Genomic DNA, 20,469 nt, shown 5'->3' with positions numbered 1-20,469 from the left:
CGAGGGCTCTGCGACTATTATTTTAATATCCTCCCTCCCCACCCTGAAAGCCAGCCTGAGGGAACTCTGCATGTAATGGAAGGGTTGCAAGGACAGACTTCCCTCTCCAGCTATCAGATGACACTATTTGCATTTACAAGACTCTCTTTACAAGAGAGGGCTGGAAAGTTCTACGATTAAAAAAAAAAAAGAAGATGATTAAATTAGCCCTGCCATTTCCCCAGAGTCATGTGGGCTCAGAGGAAGGGCTGCAGTGCTCTTCAGTTCTCTCACACCAGTATGAAAGCACATGGGCCACTCAAGTGACCAATGTCCAATGTTCCTAAAGGGTTAAACAAAGCCCTGGCTGGGATGATTGAGTTGGGGTTGGCCCTGCCTTGGGCAGGGGGCTGGACTCGATGACTCCTGAGGTCTCTGCCCGCTCTAGGATTCTATGATTCTATATTCCAGTAACCCACCAGAGCTTCCCCTGGGCACTGGAGTGCACTCACAGAGATCTGACAGAAGGACGGAAGCTGCATTTTATTGCATATTCCGGGGAAATGAGGGTATGTCTACACTACCCCGCTAGTTCGAACTAGCGGGGTAATGTAGGCATACCGCAATTGCAAATGAAGCCCGGGATTTGAATTTCCCGGGCTTCATTTGCATAAGCGGGGCGCCACCATTTTTAAATCCCCGCTCGTTCGAACCCCGTGCCGCGCGGCTACACGCGGCACGAACTAGGTAGTTCGAACGAGGCTTCCTAGTTTGAACTACCGTTACTCCTTGTGGAATGAGGAGTAATGGTAGTTCAGAATAGGAAGCCTAGTTCGAACTACCTAGTTCGTGCCGTGTGTAGCCGCGCGGCACGGGGTTCGAACGAGCGGGGATTTAAAAATGGTGGCGCCCCGCTTATGCAAATGAAGCCCGGGAAATTCAAATCCCGGGCTTCATTTGCAATTGCGGTATGCCTACATTACCCTCCTATTTCGAAATAGCGGGGTAGTGTAGACATACCCTGACTGAGAAGACAACCCTATGAAATAGATGGTTGTGATGAGAAGTAAAATAGGCTTTCCTGATATGGATTTTACCTTGTAGATTTTCCCTTCTTCGGTGCCAACGAGGAATAAATAATCTATCTTCTTGTGAAAATCAAAGGAAGTTCCACAACCTATTTGAAGAGAAGGAGAGCTGTCAATCAGAAAGACGGCCATGACTTCAAGGATGAGTCTCTTGATTAATGCACAAATTCCATCAGTAAAGGTTTTGAAAAATTAATTTTTCATATTGCACTAAATCAGTGCTTTTTTTGTTTTTAAAAAAAAGTGCCGGTACTCCAGGGAAAAAAAAAGCTGGTGTGAGGCCGGCATTGCCCTTTTAAGAGATACATCCCCAAAACCCAGTTGCCTAATATGAGGCTCTTATACAGACACAGAAAGAATATCCTCATGTTCTACCGTGCCCCGCAGCACCCTGTGACATAGTGGGGGTACCTGGCTGGTTTCTATGCTGCTGGCTCTGGGGTAACCCCCCCCTGGCTGCCGTGGGTACCACGACCCAGCAAAACAGGATGAGTCACTCACTATGCAAAGGGATCTCTCAACCAGTATGGCCAGACACCCCCCATGGAGAGGAACAAAGGAAGGTGGAATGCTGCCCTGGCTGGGGGGCAGGGCTGGAAGAGGGTTAGTGAGTGGCTGTCTGGGAGCATGGAGGAGACAGCCTAGGGAAAGGGGCTGGAGTTTAGGGGCCCAGTCTCCCCCATCTCAAGGGGGACTGAGGCATCCTAGCCCAGCTCTGTGACCAGATTACATCTGTGCTGTGCTGTACCCTGGAGAGGCAATAAACTTCCTCTATTCCACCGGCTGGTGCAGTCTGTTTGTGCCATTTCGGGGTGCAGGAGACGGGGGACCCCAACGCGCCGTCACACACCCCAAGAGGACATTCTATTCAGACTGCAACAATGCTAACTGTACAACATCCATCACGCAGAACCGAAACCAGAGAGGTCTCTCTTCAAACACTCCCGCTGAGAAGGAGGAAGGGTAGGCACAAACCTTACATCAGAAATGCCTTCGTAGTTCATCGCACAGGTAACAGTTTCTACGGTTGGCTGCGCTACCATAAATGCACAAGTTTACTCTGGCATATTTCTACAGGTCAATGACTAGGACTCTCACTCTTTTTCTTTGGGGTCAAACTCCAGCCAAACAATCCAAATCCTTTTAGTGAGTCTCTCACACAATGGCTGCGTCTAGACTGGCATGATTTTGTGGAAATGCTTTTAACAGAAAAGTTTTTCCATTAAAAGCATTTCCGCAAAATCGTGTCTAGATTGGCACGGGTGCCTTTGCGCAAAAAATGCTTTTGCGCAAAAGCATCCGTGGCCAGGCTAGACGCGATTTTGTGCAAGAAAGCCCCGATTGCCATTTGTCAGCGGTCTACACTGGCCGCTTGAATTTGCGCAAGAACACTGACGCACTTTCCTTTCCTTGCCCTCTACTGCGTTCCCACAAGAACATCTCATCAAATCGTCCAGGTCTCAGTTCTTATCTCAGGACTCTCCACGGGATGGGTGCTGGGTCCCGAAATGACAAGTTCACTTGTGGAACTTCTGCTGCTGTCGCCAGCTCAACCACAGAACAAGAGAACTGTCTAGCTCACAGGTAACACCGGGGTGTGTGAGAAACATGGTTCAAAGGCTGGTTCGAGGCAGTGGGATTCATTTCTGAAAGAATTTAGAACCAAAATCTCAGCACTTTCTGGACCCAATAAAGAACCCACCAGGATCTTTGCTTTTCCGTAAGAAAGCACAGTGTATTCGTTTCATACAGGAGTACGGAACTTTCTTTTTCGGTCAGGGGTCACGCACACAAATAAAAAGCAAAAAAGCAAAACAAAACAATAAAACCTCCTGCTCCCAAGTGAGAAGCAATCCTTATTCCCACTCATCTCTGGGCCTGCCCCATTCCGGCCAGTGGGAATAGTTGTGGCTTGTGGCTCCCGGCCTGTGACGTGGAGACTTGCACTGGGCTGGATCAAATTAAGCAGGATCAGACTGACACCAGCACTGTAGATCCTTGTTAAATCTGTCTCCCCTCCCCGCTCTTTTCCCCCGCTGCATCAGTTCCCAGTCTCAGGGTATGTCTAGACTACAGGTTTTTTTTTTAAAAAGTGGCCTTTTTTCAAAAAAACTTCCCCTGCGTCTAGACTGCTGCCATGTTCTTTTGAAAGTAAATCGAAAGAACATGGCAGTTTTTTTGACCGTTAAAAACCTCGTTTTACGAGAAAGAACGCCTTTTTCCAAAAGCGCTCTTTTGAAAAAAGGCGCTATGTAATGCAAACTGTGCTTTTTCGAAAGAGAGTATGCTTGGTCCTGCCGTGAGGGAAGGGGACTGGATTTGATGACCTCTCGTGGTCCCGTCTGGTTCTAATGTCCTATGATTCTATGGGTCCCTGTTCTGTTCACTCCCTCTGGGGCACCTGGCATTGGCCGCTGGTCAATGGACCTTTGGTCTGACCCAGTCTGGCCACTCCTGTGTTCTCTCTCATTGTGACAGAGGCTAAGAACTGGTCGTTATTAGGGATGTTACCTTTCTATTAATCAGCTGTAAGGGGTGGGGTGGGGTGGGGCGCTCGCTCTCCCAACTCGCCTCTGCCTTTTAAATGTAGGAAGAGCCGCCTATATTTCGAAGGCAGAAGCGCAGTGTCCCCAGGGTGGGTGGGGACTCAAGTTGTCCCCACTTGCCCCATGTTCTGAGTCCTGTGCTTCTGCCTTTGAAATGTAGCCCCGGGACTCTTGCTGTATTTTGAAGGCAGAGGAGTGGCAGTTGGGACCTCACCACTCGATTACCCGATAAGCATATGCCTATCGGGTAGTCAAGTAGTCGCTTAGATCCTTATTAGTTTTCATTTCTTGTAGCTACTTGAGGTGAAGCCGAGGTGAGAGGGAGATGAAATGTCTGAGCCAGACTAACTACCTGTAGATAGAAAGGACCTGTGCTTTGGCTGCAATTGGCAAGGTGACTGGGGCACCTGCAGGCATACCAGGCCACACCAGCTTTAATCTATATAGTTCACATACCAGAGCACTGAAGTCTCCACAACACGGACTTCAGTTTGGGCTGCACAAGCCTGCCTAGGGCCCGGGGTAAGTATTCGGGCAGCTAGTCGGAAGGAATTCAGATACAAAATTGCAAAACCACTAACTCTAGTTTGTAACCTCTCCCTGAAACCTGCCTCAGCACCAGATGAGTGGAGGGTAACTAATGTAACGCCGATTTCTAAAAAGGGCCAAAGAGGCAATCCTGGCAATTACAGGCTAACGAGCCTGACGTCAGTACCTGGCAAAGGGGTGTAAGTATAATAACGAAGAAACAAGGAGGAGTTCTGTGGCACCTTAGAGACTCACAGATTTATTGGGGCATGTGCTTTCCTGAGTAAAACCCACTTCATCAGATGAGCTGGGGTGGAGTTTACAGAGGCAGGGGTATATATAAGAACAATGAAAGAAAGACAAAATACCTCCAACCCCAACGAGCGGGTTTCGTTTTGTTGGCACGAGAGCACTTCTGCCGCCAACGAAGCACTCACGTGCACTTGCCGCAGCAAAACCTTGTTATTCACGCAGGAGGGCGGGATTAAGCACCCGGGAACGACAAAAGTTTCGTTAAGAAAGTGCAAGCGTGAACATACCCTTGGATCAGCGAACAGCCAAGGGGGGGACCTTTCTTTAAGCAGCTCTCTGCTCCTTGCCTCCCCAGGGAGAGCTCTCTATTTTAGTTCCTAGGGATGAGTGATTAGTGGTTTGGTGTCACTAATTATCAGGAGGGCGAGAACTTGGGCTCATACCAATTGTTTGCAGCTGCAGTCCCTCTGGCCCCTCCATCGTTGTTCCCTCTACTGACAGCTTGATGACATCTGAATGAACCAGCTCATTCTGCAGGCAGAGGAGACTTCAGATTACTGGGAGTCTTTGCAGGGACAATACAGAGACTGTCATTGTTTGGAAATGGCACATTTTCTTGAAGAATTTTAAAAAGCTGAACATAAACGCATTTGTCATTTAGTGCCAGCAGTTGGCAGCTTGCTCCAGTGATGTTTTAGTTACTATGAGCTTTTCTTCCCTTCCGCAGAAAACAGCCATTAACACTCACGGACTGTAACAGAATCTCATCACAGCTTGTCACCCCAGTGCATATACCCAGGGAGGGTACCCCCTGTACCCCCAAGAAAAAAAGAGGGGCCCTCAGTATGAACAAAAGGTTTAGGAAATGAAGGCCTTCATCAATTTAGCCATTAAAGTCTGGATCAGTTTCTCCACCAGTAACTTGATAATAATAAACTAATATTTGCAGTAGAACCTCAGAGTTATGAACACTGTGGGAATGGACGCCGAACCACACTTCAGCGTTGTTTTTTCAACAGTTTACAAATGAACAGTGACTTAACACAACTTTGAAACTTTACTAAGCAGAGGGAAATAATGTTTTCCCTTTATTTTCGTAGCAATTTACATTTAACACAGTACAGCACTGATTTCCTTTCCCTTTCACTTTCCCTTTTTCTCTTTTTCTTTTTCTTTTCTGGCAGCCTGCTTGCCCCCTTCCAGTTCCAGATGAGTGTGACTGATCAGTTTGTAACTCTGGTGTTAATAATTCTGAGGTTCTATTGTACTTGGCAAGATCAGCTTCTGCTTTGTGTAATGGAGAGTCACGGAGAGACTTTCCCCACCAACTCTCACACCAGTGTAACGGAGAGGGCCCATGTTTGGTATAATACCATATTCATACTGTGATTATCAAAGCCTGCGAATTAGCACCTGAACATGCTGCTTAATATTCACTTAGGCTACGTTTAGACTGCATCCCTCTGTCGACAGAGGGATGCAAATCAAGCACGTTGAAATTGCTAACGAAGCAGGGATTTAAATATCCTGTACTTCATTAACGTAAACATCGCTGCTGCTTTTTTTCGCAACAGAGCTAGACGCAGATCTGTGGAAAATAAACCCTTTTTCGACCGATCATGTATTCCTCAAAAAATGAGGTTTATAGGATCTGTCAAAAAAGGGTTTATTTTCGACAGATGTGAATCTAGACTGCCGTTTTTCAAAAAAGCTCCATTTCGAAAAAAAAGCGACAGCCATGTTAATGCTAATAGAGTGTGGGACATTCAAATCCCTGCTTCGTTAGCAATTTCAACATGCCTAATCTACATCTCTCTGTCGACAGAGAGGTGTACTCCAGACACAGCCTTAGAGAATCAAGTGTCAGAAACACACAGGTAAGTGTTTCCCCCGCAGAGACAAATGCCTCATACAATATTGTTCATACTGTTGTAGCATCTAGGAGCCCTCATCATAGGCACTAAAGAAACACAGAACATGAAGACAATCCCTGTTCTACAGACCTGCCAATCTGGGCATAAGAGAAGAGGCAACACATGATACAGACAGACAGATGGGGGGAAGACAAGGAAATAAAAAACAATAATGAAACAATGAGAGTGCGCAGCAATCTGGTCGAGTCTATTCAGGAATTAGGATATTTCTGCGTAGTGGGAGCTTGTGATGAATGCACTGGGGTAGGAGTGGGGGCGGTAAAAAGAACAAGGAACCAAAGATTAAATTAGTGAGCACCGTGGCCTTAGGATTGGAGGTTTTAGTGCAATGTTCAAATTTCCATTGGGGCACCCTGAGAGCCACGAATGCCTCCTGGCCTTGCACCTGTTCTGGAGGAGGAAGCAGCTGGGTCCGGTGAGGGAAAAGGTCTCTGTGTAGGTTTCAAAAGCCATACATGCAAGGCTGGGTAGTAAGCTCCTTCCAGGCAGCGACACGGTTCTGCAGAGGCCGTTTTCAGCAGCAGGAGTTCCTTAGCAAGTATTTTGAAGTCTAGCTCTGCAGAGGTGAGTTTTAATACTGGTTTGGGTCCAAGTCGTTTGGAGAGGACAGCCCCTGTCACCACACTGGAGGTATCAGAGTCTACACTGAAGGCTTGCATGACATCTGGGTAAGCCAATATGGGTGCAATAGAGCAGGCAAGTTTCAGCTGATTTAAGGCATGCTGGGGCACTGGGAGACCAATGGAATTGGGTGTTTTTTGCAAAGGAAACCAGCGAGGGGCTCCGTTTGTTTCGAAAAACTGGCATAAATCCTGGATAAAAATTGGCGTGCCTGAGGAAGCATTCCAGATGGCATAGAGAGTGGGAAACTGGCCAGTCTTGGACAGCTTAGAGCATGCATGGGTCCATCTGGATCCCTTCGGGAGATAAAATGAAGCCAAAGAACTCCATGGAGGCCCGACTGAAAGCATGTCCTTGAGCTCGACATAAAATCCAGGCTGCCGGAAGCATTCCAGTGCCATTTGGATGTGAGCGGCAGACTGTTTCGCAGTCAGAGCAAACCAATATGTCATGTAGGCAAATTACTACCCACTAGCCCAGTATGTCTCAGAACACACCATTTATAAAATGGCGCCAGGAGGCTGAGGCATTGGTCAGCCTGACAGGCATTACCAGACAGTCATGGGTTTGGTAGGTGATCAAAGAACACTGGGCAAAGCTTGGAGGAAGACCTCCCAGTTCAACAGTGCCGGGCAGCCGCACGCCGAGAAGGGGACAATCCAGTCTAACGCTTCCCTGGCCAGCAGGCTAATAACCAGACTCACCTTCTACAATCAGTTGTGTAGAACTGAAGGTGGCACCCTGAACTGGAGGCAACACTGGTTTATAGAAGCCCACGGTTGCTGTTAATTAGCACCACACTTTTCTGGCAGCTGCATCATGTGACAGGGTTGAGTGAGCTACGTCTGGAGTGTGGCTTTTCCAGCATGCAACTCTCCGACTTGCTCTTGCAAGGTCAGCTGGATGGCCTAGGTCTGCAGCATGGTGGTCCGCCTGAAAGCAGACGGGCCTCTCAAGTGTGGCTAAAGGGTCAGCCAGGCCCATTATGCCACGAACAGCTCCAGGCTCACTCCTCTGGCCTACATGGTCCATGCAAACTCTCATGACCAGGATGTGGACAGTCTGACATAATGGTTGGAGCAGGAGTCTGGAGACAGTTTGGGTCACACAGTGGAAGATCAGAGTCCAGGCCAGACTGAGGGTCAGGTGTCAGGCAGGGTCAGGTTACAAAGAGATCAGAGTAACACAATAGGAGCATGCAGCACAAGGGAAGCGAGGGAAACGTAGTTACATGGACAACTCCTGTTCCTGTGCTTGCTTTAAATAGAAGCAGGGAACCAATCTGAGTTCTATCAATCAGACACCAGGACTGGAGTCGAGCTCCTAGTCTGGTGGTTATTAGCTGGCCAGGGAATGGCAGTTTGGAACTTACTGGCTCCAACGCACCCTGTAGATTGGGGTTTGAGACCTGTGATCCATGGCAATATATTCCGGGGGCGCTGTGTAGCATAAGTCATTCAGAAATTCCACAGAGAAAAGAGACTGCTAAGACTCGCTGTCCCATGTGCTTGCAGGAATACCCAACAATTACAGCAAGAGGATTTAATAATCTTTGCGCCCGTCACAAGCAGGAGTGAAGTAAGCCTCAAATGCGTCCCTTAAAGGAGGAAAACACCTTTAGCCCCATTTTACAAACAAGGCTCGGAGCAGCTGAGTAATTTGGCCCAATGGCACATAGTAAATCTGTGTCCAAGCTGGGAACTGAATGTGGAGCCCCGACTCCTAGTCCTGGACCTTAATCCAACTACATCAGCCAATAAGTTCTTTGCTGTCATTCCCACAGCTACTGATGTGGCAGGAGATGAGGCGGCCTACCCCAGTGACACCCACTGATCTCACTGCAGACCTTCTGCATGACATTTCAGGACAAAGCACTGCCACCTGGTAGCTCAGTATTCCAGAGACAGGCTCGGGTTTTGGGGAACACCCTTATGAATCACCTGCTCTATTTCAAACTGACAGTGATATCACTGTGCCCAACCCCATCAATATGAGAGAGATGAGGCAGATAAATGCTCCAAAATGGAATTCTCCTGGTGTCCTACCTACTGCCTCTCAGGGTGGTCAATTACCTACACCGACGGGGGAACAAAGGCGTTTGCTTCCCTGAGAATATAGCTCTAGAGCTTTAAGCTTTTATGTATCGTCAGGTTCTTTGGTTCACTGTGAAATAAAAGACCGTGTAATCCTCAAGCAAGGTGCCATTATGTATTGTGTGCCAACGAGAAGAGAAGGGATAGTGAGGTTTCGGGACAACCTGCCAAACCGCTTTTCCTCAGCTGTGCCATCAAGAGAAGAAGCTAGTTGAGTTGCTGACCGGGTTGAACCTTCTCTCTTGCTTCCTGGATTCTGCAAATCTGAACTCTTTAGTTGATCATTTCCTAGAAAGTTTTTGGAGTGAAGGGAAAATGGAAAGAGGCACATTCCACAGTCAGCTCTCTGATGAACAGTGGGTGTTCTCAGTGCACAAAGGATCACTATGGACTTCAGCAGCTTCCAAGCAACCTGGTGGAAGACAGTCTCTGTCCTGAGAGCCCATTGATCTACATGCAGGGCCAAGAGTTTGGGGCGCAGACAGGCTGGGCTGTCCCTGTTCACCCCAAGGAGTTTAACACTAAAACCCAACCACAAGTTAAAGTTTCACATGGAACTACTGCGCTGTTTATCATTAACAGCTTCTTTTCATGCCTAAGGCTCATTATAACATTGTTGTTTGCAGTGTCGATGCAGCTGTGCTGGTCCCAGGACAGGAAAAAGACAAGTTGGAGGAGGTAATATCTTTCCTTGGACCGACTTCTGTTGGTGAGAGACAAGTTTTTGGTCTACTCAGAGCTATTCTTCAGGTCTGGGTCTTCCCAACAGAAGATCTAACCTCAGCAGCTTGTCTCTCTCATTATTGTAAGTAATAATACATCACGCGCACTGCTGAACTCTACACATAATTTAGCAAGGGAGAAAATATCCCAACGTTAACATTTACCTTAACTAAAGTCCACGATACAATCCGCCCATCGGAAGAGATGGAGAAGAAATTCAAATTATTGTCCAGGTCATCCTTCTGCCACTTGACCTAAAAGAGCCCAAACACATCGCGCATGGTTGGCATGGGTGACAGTGACAATACACTTGGTCAGACAGAGGTTTCAAAGCAATGACTCTCCTTTCAGCTGCAGCACTTTGCATTGAGCATTAGCCCCACTGGCATCCCCTCCGCAGATGTCTGTGGGCTGGAGCCATTAAAGGGAGCCCTATTCGCATTCCCCTGGTTTTCCTAGACACTTTTATGAGCAGCCAACATCATATAGAATTTCAACCTTCTTATCAGCCTCTGTCCCTCACTGTCACTCTGGGGCTGGCTCTTCCCAGCTGTGATAGCAGAGGAAGGTCTGAGTTCCCCAAGATCTTTTCAGCATTTCAGATCCACAGGAGGTTCTCCCACAGACTGAACCCCTTGGCCACGCTCATCTTCTGCAGAGTGTTGCATCCCTCACCCCCTCCTGCAACCCAATGTCCGGCCTCGCACATCCACCCTGAAACGCTGTCCAATCTCAGACCCCTTCATGCACCCTAACTCCCTCCCCGGTGCTACACCTCCACTCCTAACCACCTGCCCAAGGTCTAAGCCCCCTCCCACACCTCAACACCCTGCCCTAAGCCCTGAGCCTGCTCCCTCACTCCAAACCCCTCAGCCCCTCTCCAGCACCCCCTTCTGCACACTGAACTTCTCATTTTGGGCCCCACCTTGGAGCCTAGGAGAAGACTTGCTCCTCTGCACATATATCTAGGGTATGTGGCCCACGGGTCCATGACTGATTTTTCCTGTGGGTCACTGGCCCCCATAGAAAAAACAGTTCCCCACCCATGAGCTAGAGGGAAATTCACCCGTCAAAAAGTAAATTCTTTCTACTGCTGCAGAAGAGCAGTAAATTCTTTGTACTGCTCCTCATTTATCTGCCTCATGAGGAGATTTGCCTTTTGAATGTGGCTGCTCCGTGAGTGAGATCAGAGCAAGGATAAATGTTTCGAGATTTATTGCAGACATTTCACAGAGACCAAAAGCACCAAGATTGATCCAATTTTCTGATCCTGAAATCCAATAAGAGCGAAGAGTAAAGGATGACCTGTCACAACATCTGCCCACTTACAGCTTTGTGGGCATTTATCAGCGCAGCACGGGTACAACAACTTACAAAGACCTAAGAGCTCCATGGCGTGTTTGTCTCTGTCCGCATCCCACCGGAGATCTATTTCCCAAAACATCGGGCATCAAAAATTAATGTGATTATCGCAGAGCACACCAAATACTTCCTCGTGGCAATCTATTTAAGTGGCTTCTATTTCCAAAAAAGAAGCTGTAGTCTCAATATTGTAATTATGGGTACTTGAGTTTTGGGTATTGCTCCCTTGGGGGGGGGGTGGGAGGGAATGTTGATCCTATAAAAAAAAGTGGTTTGTATTATGAAGCTCTATAGACATGAAACTAAGCAAGAGACTCAAGGACGAGAAATTAAGCCTCTACTGAAAAAGTCTCTTCCCTCCAACACAGTGTTCTGAGGAACTAGAAATGAGAGTTGAAGAAATCCATTGGAGCGTATTTTGATGTGCGCCCTATATAGCCATGAGATGGGACTGGAAACTCAGCAGCATATGGCTTATAATTTCCTTGGACCAGAAGGGCTATCGTATGAGCAGCAGCTATTACGGGGCACAGGCAGTACGTGCCAGCACTGCTCTGTGCTCTCTTGTGGAAACGGAATCGCACAATATGATATACCCAAAAATAAAAGTGCTAATTGCAGTGGAGTCACTTCTCTGCAATGGTATGTACCAACGGCGCTGTTCTGCAAGGCATACAAATTGCTCAGAGCATCCATTTCGCATCCCTCTACTTCGCACAGCACCATTGATGGTGATGGCTGTCAGGGTTGGCTTCTCCCTTAGACCCATTCATTGATGCTAACAAAGATCCATTGTCAAGGCTGTTACAGGAAGCGTGACTGAGAGTACGTTCTACCTGCTCTCTGGCACCCTCTTCATAATCATCCACTCTGATTTAATGAGGCTGATGTCACACTCCCATTTCTGTATCCCATATGGCATGAAAAGTTTATGCCCTAATACCCTAATAAAGCTGGTAAGTTTCAAAATGCCACCAGACTCCTTGTTGGTTTTGCTCTCTATAATGGTTGTCTCTCCTCTGTGAACTGCTAAGCTGTTCTCTGAAATAGTGAGGGGGTGGCAAGGGAAGCTAGTTGCTGACAGCCTTGAAAAATCAGTTGTCTAAAGTTGAGCACCCAGGAGCGGCGGTACCCCACATTGATGCCTGCTTTTGAAAACAGAACCTATAATTTAACCTATCATCATATAGCAAGCTCTTTTTCACTTGCCACTCCATAGGGATAATTTCTCCCCTTATCTCATGTACATCTTCTTCAACCCAGCTTCTCTGGGAAAACAGATAAGCCTCTAAGGCCAAATAACTCAGATAGAAGCAGGAGAAGCAAAATCCTAAATCAAGAACTTCTTAACAGAAAATACCTGCCACTAAATGACTGCTGTTTAAACAAGGGGGCTATTAGCTCAAGGGCCTCTGTGAAAGATCAAACTAGGAGAGAAATGGTTTCCAAGGTAGCCAAGATGAAAAACTTTTAGGATTTATAGATGCAAAACACTTTAATTTTAGTTGGAAGAAAAGTGCAGACCACAGAAGCCATGTGCTCCTTATAAGAAATACTTCTGACAACTTTTCTACATGGAGCTGCTCAGAAAAGTTATCCTGAATTAACTTTTTAAGTTGATTCATTAAACCACATTGAGGCACTTTACTTCTGAAAAGGAACACCCGCCTAGACTGGTTATTCACAGCGTTAGTGAATTCAGTGGGTGTCCCTGTGTAGACAAGCTGATCTAGACTGAAAAGTCAGGTCAACCCCGCTATGCTGGCTTCAAGTTGTTAAGCCACCCAAACTCCCAGTTTAGACAAAGCTAGTTCACTGGAAGATTTCTTCCATCGATCTAACGGCTGCCTCCCCGGAGGTGGATTAACCGCAGTCACAGGCGAACCCCCATGGCGCAGCCACAGGGCTGCTGTTGTGTTTTAAGAGTAGACATGGCCTCAGCCACTTTACGCACTAGCTGAAGTTTCAGTCGCCAGGTGTAATGCTTGTCATTTGCACACTGTGCATAGTTCAGTGTGGGGCCGACCTGCAGATCAATTTTCTTCCGTGGTTCCAACCTGTAACCCCTTGCCCCATGATTAATAATATCTCACCTTACTTGGTGTTTGTACATTTTAAATACTATTGGGCCAAAGCATGCATATCGAGGGCCCAATTCTGTCCCCTGAAGAGCACCAGCACTTTCCACTGAAGCTAGCCAGAATTTCAGAAAGCAGCGTTTGGCACTTAGCTCTTTTAATATCCATTCATAAATCAATCCCTCCAACACTTTCACTGGTTTTGACAGGGGGAAGTGGTGTTACTGCTCCCTGAATCCCATAAGTATTTGCCAATTTAATTTGCAGCCTTCATGATACTCAAACAGAATTGCCTCTGCGTTCCCTCTTTTACCCTGGGTTTGTTGGATCTGAGATTAACTTCCTTTCATTAGCTGCATCCATGCTGGGTGTGTCACTGCAATCATTTTAGTAGCACTCAAGGTGTCTTAGTATGTGCTGAGAAGTTAATTCCTTATGTGAGCATGTGATAACGATCCAGTACTTTGACAGCATGGCGGGCAAAGGTTTGCTTAAGACATAGGGAAAGAACAATAACCACAGCTGAGGTGTTTGCAGAATTCTTTGCTACCAAATTTAAAAGAAAATTTGTCTCCAAAGATAAAAATCACTTACAATTTCACCTATGGTAGCACTTAGAAGCCCTCATTATGGATCAGCCCCTATCTTTGCCAGGTACCGTAAAACCACATATATTTAGTACACGTCAATAACCGATTACACAAATAATAAAAAGGGAAACTATACAAGTATTGTTAAAGTAGCACATAACAACCACCTCTGGTTTGGGGCAGAGAGATGAAATGAAGAAATTTGTACTGTGACCTCTCCAAATCCTTCACCCTTTAAAATGATTTTGGGGTTCATGTTTGTAACTTTTACCCTTACTTTAAAAATTGGTTCAAACTCACGGGTTTAGTTAAATGAAGTTTTTACCAGACCTATAACTGGAAACAGCTCAATAACTGTTAATGTTGTTGTTGTTTTCAACACGGTCAGAGCATGAAAACTTGAGAGTGAAATTGCCTAAAATCTGACTGCAAACAAAACTAATAGTGAACAGCAGCTCAAAGTAATGAAAAGTGTAAAGTAAACATATGGAATAAATGCACAAGAGTCAATGAGATTCAACATTACTGATTAAAATATAGCTTGAGATATACGCTGATATAGATAATGAGATGGGATAACAGTAAAATAAAATATATAAATCTCCATCTCACCAGTATAAAGATCCATCTTTAGCAAGTCACTTCCCTTCTAAGACAATTATTCTCTAATCTATTACAAGGATACTATCAGCTACCTCTGGAGAAGCTGCTGCTTACTACTTTTGAAGACTGCATACCAGACCAAAATGGACCACTTGTCTAATTGGGGATGTAAATTCCTATCATCCTGACAGTGCCCCTTCATAAGAAATGGTAAGCAAGTTTAGAATTTGTTCAATTTAAGGATTTTTGCCACTAGTTTCATTTTCCCTGGTAGGAAAGTTTTTCCTAATGTCCAACCTAAACCTCCCTTGCTGCAGTTTAAGCTCATTGCTGCTTGTCCTGTCCTCAGAGGTGAAGGAGAACAATTTTTCTCCCTTCTACATGTAACACCCTTTCAAATATTTGAAAACTGCTATTGTGTCCCCCTCTCAGTCTTCTCTTTTCTAAACTAAACAAGTCCTATTCCCTCAGTCTTCCCTCAGAACTCCTGTTTTCTAGACCTTTCATCATTTTTGTTGCTCTTCTCTGGATCTCCTCCAGTTTCTCAAGATCTTTCTTGAAATGCGGTGCCCAGAACTGGACACAATCCTCCAATTGGGGCCTACTCAGTGCAGAGTCGAGCGGAACAATGACTGCTCGTGTCTTGCTCACAACACTCCTGTTAACGCAGCCCAGAATCATGTTTGCAGTCTGACTTCACTCCTTTACAGGTAGTCATCGTGACACTTCCCTTCCACAGTTCTGCCAACACCCCCCCATCTCTGAGAACATCTATTAGAACAGACACGAAACCCTCTCATGGAGCCCTGCAATCATGCCGCACTGCATGGCGTGGCTCTTGACCTGCTAGGGCCCGAAGTGCGGGGCATAATGCAGACTGCTACACTCTGAGAGTATGTCTACACTACAGAGTTAGTTCAAACTAACTTTCATAGGCGCTACACAAGCGCTCCATTAGTTCAAATTTAATTCGAACTAGCGGAGCACTTAGTTCGAACTAGGAAAACCTCATTTTACGAGGATTAAGCCTAGTTCGAACTAGCTAGTTCGAATTAAGGGCTGTGTAGTCCCTTAATTCGAACTAGTGGGAGGCTAGCCCTCCCCAGCTTTCCCTGGTGGCCACTCTGGCCAACACCAGGGACACTCGTCTGCCCCCCTCCCGGCCCCGGACCCTTTAAAGGGGCACGGGCTGGCTACGGTGCCCGTGCCAGGTGCAAGCCTGCCAGCACCCAGCCAGCAGACCCTGCACCTGGCACTGATCAAGCCACCCACCCGATGCCCCCCAGCCCTCCCCCTCTTCCCGGGACCAGGCTGGCGGCTCCCGGGAGCTTGCCCGGGACCGCAAGAGGCGGGCACCTTCCTGGGCTAGTGCAGACATCGTGGACCTCGTCCACGATCTCCGCATTAAGCACAGGAAAGCGGCCGTCTAGGGCAGGAGAGCTGCCAGCCTGGCCACCCAGGAGCAGGTGTGCATGAAAATCAAGGGGGTCCACTGAGACCCCCGACCCTGAGCCCTGAGCTTACAATGGCCATACTGGGTCAGACCAAAGGTCCATCTAGCCCAGTAGCCTGTCTGCCGACAGCGTCCAACCCTAGGGACCCTGGAGGGGATGGACCGAAGACAGTGACCAAGCCATTTGTTTCGTACCATCCATCTCCAGCCTTCCACAAACCTTGGGCAGGGACACCACTCCTACCCCCTGGCTAATACCACTCCATGGACCCAACCTCCATGACTTGATCTCAATTCCCTTTAAACTCTGTTCTAGTTCTAGCCTTCACAGCCTCCTGCAGCAAGGAGTTCCACAGGTTGACTCTTTGCTTTCTGAAGAACAACTTTCTGTTACTAGTTTGAAGCCTGCTACCCATTCCTTTCCTTTGGTGTCCTCTAGTCCTTCTTTATGGGAACTAATGAAGAACTTTTCTGTATGCACCCTCTCCACCCCACTCATGCTTTTAGAGACCTCTATCCTGTCCCCCCTCCGTCTCCTCTTTTCTAAGCTGAAAAGTCCCAGTCTCTTTAGCCTCTCTTCATATGGGACCTGTTCCCAACCCCTGATCATTTTAGTTGCCCTCCCCTCTCCCAGCCTCTCTCTTCCCCTCTCCCACCTTCTTTTCCCAGTCTCCCCCAGTTTTGTTCAATAAAGACAGATTCCATTTTGGAAGACACGTTATCTTTATTTTGTACATCAAGAAGAGGGGCTAGGGAAGGGTAAGTGGAAGGAGGTGAGGGAGGAATGGGGTACGAGCTCCCGATGGGGAGGACTGGGCTGGCTCTGCGGGCTTCTGGGGGTGGAAGCTCTCCTGCAGCCCCCCAATTCCCCCCTCTCCCCAGATGGCAGCCTGCGGCAAGCGCAGCAAGACTGATGGCCGAGTGGTGTGATGTGCCCAGTGTGGGTACTCCGGGAACTCCAAGCCAGGACTGCTTTGCAAGCGGGGCACCCCTGAGAACTGTCCGTCCGGGGTGGGGGTCGGGACCCTTTAAGCGCAGCCCTCGGCTAGCCTGAGACAGCATCTCCACGCTCTAAGTTCTCCTCTGATGCCCTGCCGGCACTGCTTCCGGCCATCCTTAAGCCCGGTTCAGGGTCCACTTAATGTGGACATGCTAGTTCGAATTAGCAAAACGCTAATTCGAACTAGTTTTTTAGTCTGGATCCGTTAGTTCGAATTAGCTTAGTTCGAATTAGCTTAGTTCGAATTAACGTTGTAGTGTAGACATACCCTGAGGAGATTTAAAATGCTGGAGGATTCCTTTCGACCATACCAGTAACTGTTCTCTAGCTTCCTGTGTCTTTATTTCTGACGTAAATAATTGTCAGCAATAGAAGTCAGGGAGCCCCACACTGAGGTTAACTTTGGGCCTCAAACGAGGGATGAGCCTCTCAAAATGACATTTGAGAGATATGTTACACAGGACGGTTGGGGGAAAGACAAAGCCTATGATGAGACCAGATATCTGGTTTGGACTCAAGACCTAAGCAAGGACTTTACAATGTTGTGATCGTTTCTTAAAGATTTCTAATCCCATAGCCTTAGGTCACATTACCTCATTAGGTCTCAGAGAGGTGGCTGGGGTCAGATCATTACTCAAGAGTATTGTGGAGGTAGAAAAGCTATCAGGGCCTGGTACATGCATTACTAACAAAAGCAGACAAACCACAGTGGCCAATGTTGCCACAGTCAGGTATTGGCCATGAAACCTCTGCAAATAAAATTGATTTGAAGTTGTTCTCAAGTGTTCTGTAATGGAAATCTAATATTGTCAGGCTACCTCATTCTTTGTTCCCACCTTTGGCCCTCAGAAAATAGTTTCCTAGCTTCAGAAATGAATGTTCTATCCAATTTAAAATTTGTGTTTCACCCGGCACGAATCGCCTCATATCATGTTTAACCACATTGTGACTGCTTTGTTCACTCACTGGACTAGACTTCAATAGACTTCTTTGTACAGTAAATAGGTCTTATGACTCTGAATGGAGGCTGATGGAGCGATGCATATATAAGTAATTAATCTGATTTATGTAAAAACGCCAAAAATATATGCAATAGAAAAATATTCCTACAGTGAAAATCTAGATATCCTTTTAAATGCAAATGTTCCAGCTATGACATTAATGCGCAGATGAGGGAACAGATTGGTAGAGCAGTATTCTCGGATGTGCTGCCTTCGTTTACCGAAGCATACCCTGATGGGTTACACTAAAATTATGAGACATGCCAGAATGCATTTATAAAGTAAACATTCCCCACCTTAGAAACCACTGAATAGATACTGTCTCCTGTGAATGCCTCTTCCCCTGTGTGAATCAGTAATATGTAAATGTCCCTTTATGCTTTAGGGAGAAAAAGCTTCAGACTCCAGGATGTACTTATCTCTCCCCTCTGCTTCTTGATGAATGTATGGCTAATCAAAGGTGCCATTACTTCCCAGTCAACTTGTGCTTCCTTCATCTGTCTGGCAGGTGTAATATATCCTTTTAGGAGCAAACTTGTGGAACTTCTTGCCAGAGGATGTTGAGAAGACTAGAACTTTAATAGGGTTTGAAAAAGACCTTGATAAATTCATGGAGGTTAGGTCCATCAATGGCTATTAGCCAGGGTGGGTAGGAATGGTGTCCCTGCCTCTGTTTGTCAGAGGCTGGGAATGGGCGACAGGGGAGGGATCACTTGATGATTCCCTGTACTGTTCCCTCCCTCTGGGGCACCTGGCATTGGCCACTATCGGCAGACAGGACACTGGGCTAGATGGACCTTTGGTCTGACCCAGTATGGACATTCCTATGTTGAAAGGTCCAAAGCTATCTATGTTAGGAACCCACACAAATATCCTGTCCCTAACAGTTGTCCTTTGCGTCTATGGCTTTCCATCCCAGACAAAGGCGGCCAGGATGGCTCGTGGATTTGGCCTGGGGACATGAGAGCACCTGGCCTCTGGAGAGAGTTCAGAGTTGATGCAGGGGGACACCCAGCTACATGGGGTTGCCAATTTCCAATTTTTCAGAACTGGACACTACGGGCCCCTCCACCACTTGTCGCCCCGCTTCCTCCATCACTCCCCACCCCATGACTCGCCTGCTGCCTGCAGAGCTGGGCTGGGAGGAGCTGATAAAGATCCCATCTGCCCAGCGGGGGCACAGAGGAGCAGAGGGTGAGGGATAATCCCCAGAGCAAGGGGCTGTGGGGAGCGGGGGCCCTGGGAGGCTGAGAAACCCCACCAGGGCATCCTGGGCAGCAAGCTGGGCTGCTGGTCCCGCTTTTCAAACGCTGAGTTCTGGCAGGATCCATGCCCTGGGTGGCACTGGTCTCTATATCACTGCCGGAGCTGGGAGCCAGTTCCTCAGATTAAGCTTTTCTCCATCAGCTGGCCTCTTCCAGGAGCAGCGGCTCTTCCGGCCCCCCCAGCGGTGCAGGCCGGTTACTATGGTAACCGGATTTTTGGTGCCCAGTCAGCAGTACTGACTGGACGCTGCACAGGTCCCCTTTCGACCGGATGCCTGGCAGCCCTAAGGCGCAGCGGTGGAGGGCAAAACTGGATGACTCCGTGGAATTCGGCAGGGTGAAATCAGAACCCTCTGCCGGCTCAGGGCAGCGCAGTCTGTACACAATTTGGAGGACACAGCAAGGCCGTGGCTTCAGCCCTTCCCTTTCAATTTCTTTGGTTTGGAGGATTTATAGTCTAGTCAGCTGTAAGGCCAGGCGCTAGGACGAATGACGCTCAAAAGGAGGCTGGGAGCAAAGCAGGGAGCCAGGCGGGAGAGATTTTCAGCATGCTTTGATAGCCTGAGGTACCAGCACCACGGCATGGAGCAGGGGCTGAGACTGAAGAGGGACCGCTGGCTTCCAGAGAGGGGAGATCTGTCAGCAGCTCTCTTTGGGGGCTGGGAGTGGAGTGCTTTATCCTTGCACATAAGCAGCCAGTGTTTTGTCCTTTCTCGAGCTCAGCTAGTGATAGATGGCAGCCCCTAGCATGGACACGTCTATGCCGCCTCTGGCTTCAGTCACCTCAGGCAGCAAAGAATGTTCTGCTACAAGCCTCCCGACTGTTTGCTTCTCAAGAGAACTCGGCTATGCCATCTTCGCCGTGGCGGGTCACTGAGATTGCTCCAGTGGGTTATTTTGAGGACCCAGCGTAGAGGAAATGCCACTGGCTCAGTTAGCCTGAGGAGAACACTCCTTCAACGAACCTTCCCCCTCAGCGGGGGCACCGGTGTCTTCTTCGTTGACTGCGTCATCCAGAGTCACAAGGCCTTAGCCGCCTCGCTCCTTCACAGGAGAAATTCCATTAAAACCAGTGTAGTGGTCCTCACTCAGGGTCTGGTGCGGGAGCATGGCCCCGGGCTGGCCTGAGAAGCCCTAGGCGAGCCTTCCAGCCTACCCCAGGTCCAGGCTGACCTGAACAGCCCCAGCTAGCTGACTCCAGCCCCAGCTGCACCGGCCAGCCTATCCAGCCCCAGATGGCTGACCCCAGCTGCCAGCTGACCCCAGCCTCAGCCAGTCCAGAGAATGGGAAATGCCGAATGCTTTCCCTCCCACCCACCCTTCCAGGAGAAGAAATCTTTGTACATGGGCCAT

General features: G+C 47.8%; 1 protein-coding gene across 1 annotated transcript in view; it reads right to left on the bottom strand.

Annotated features, from left to right (window-relative positions):
- The window catches only part of DNAI1 (dynein axonemal intermediate chain 1), a 217,942-nt gene that overhangs the window by 94,489 nt on the left and 102,984 nt on the right, over positions 1–20,469 (bottom strand). Inside the window, exons 14-16 of the mRNA XM_075932798.2 lie at positions 9,929–10,018; positions 4,837–4,924; positions 1,077–1,156 (exon numbers count right to left, since the gene is read on the bottom strand). Coding sequence (XP_075788913.2) covers positions 1,077–1,156; positions 4,837–4,924; positions 9,929–10,018 — 258 coding nt within the window. The remainder of the gene's footprint in view (positions 1–1,076; positions 1,157–4,836; positions 4,925–9,928; positions 10,019–20,469) is intronic.

This window comes from Pelodiscus sinensis, chromosome 6 (assembly GCF_052426305.1).
Source record: "Pelodiscus sinensis isolate ZL-2025 chromosome 6, ASM5242630v1, whole genome shotgun sequence".
NCBI lineage: Eukaryota > Metazoa > Chordata > Testudines > Trionychidae > Pelodiscus > Pelodiscus sinensis.
Note: the sequence above shows the minus strand (reverse complement) of the source record. Positions and strands in the feature narration are given on the sequence as shown.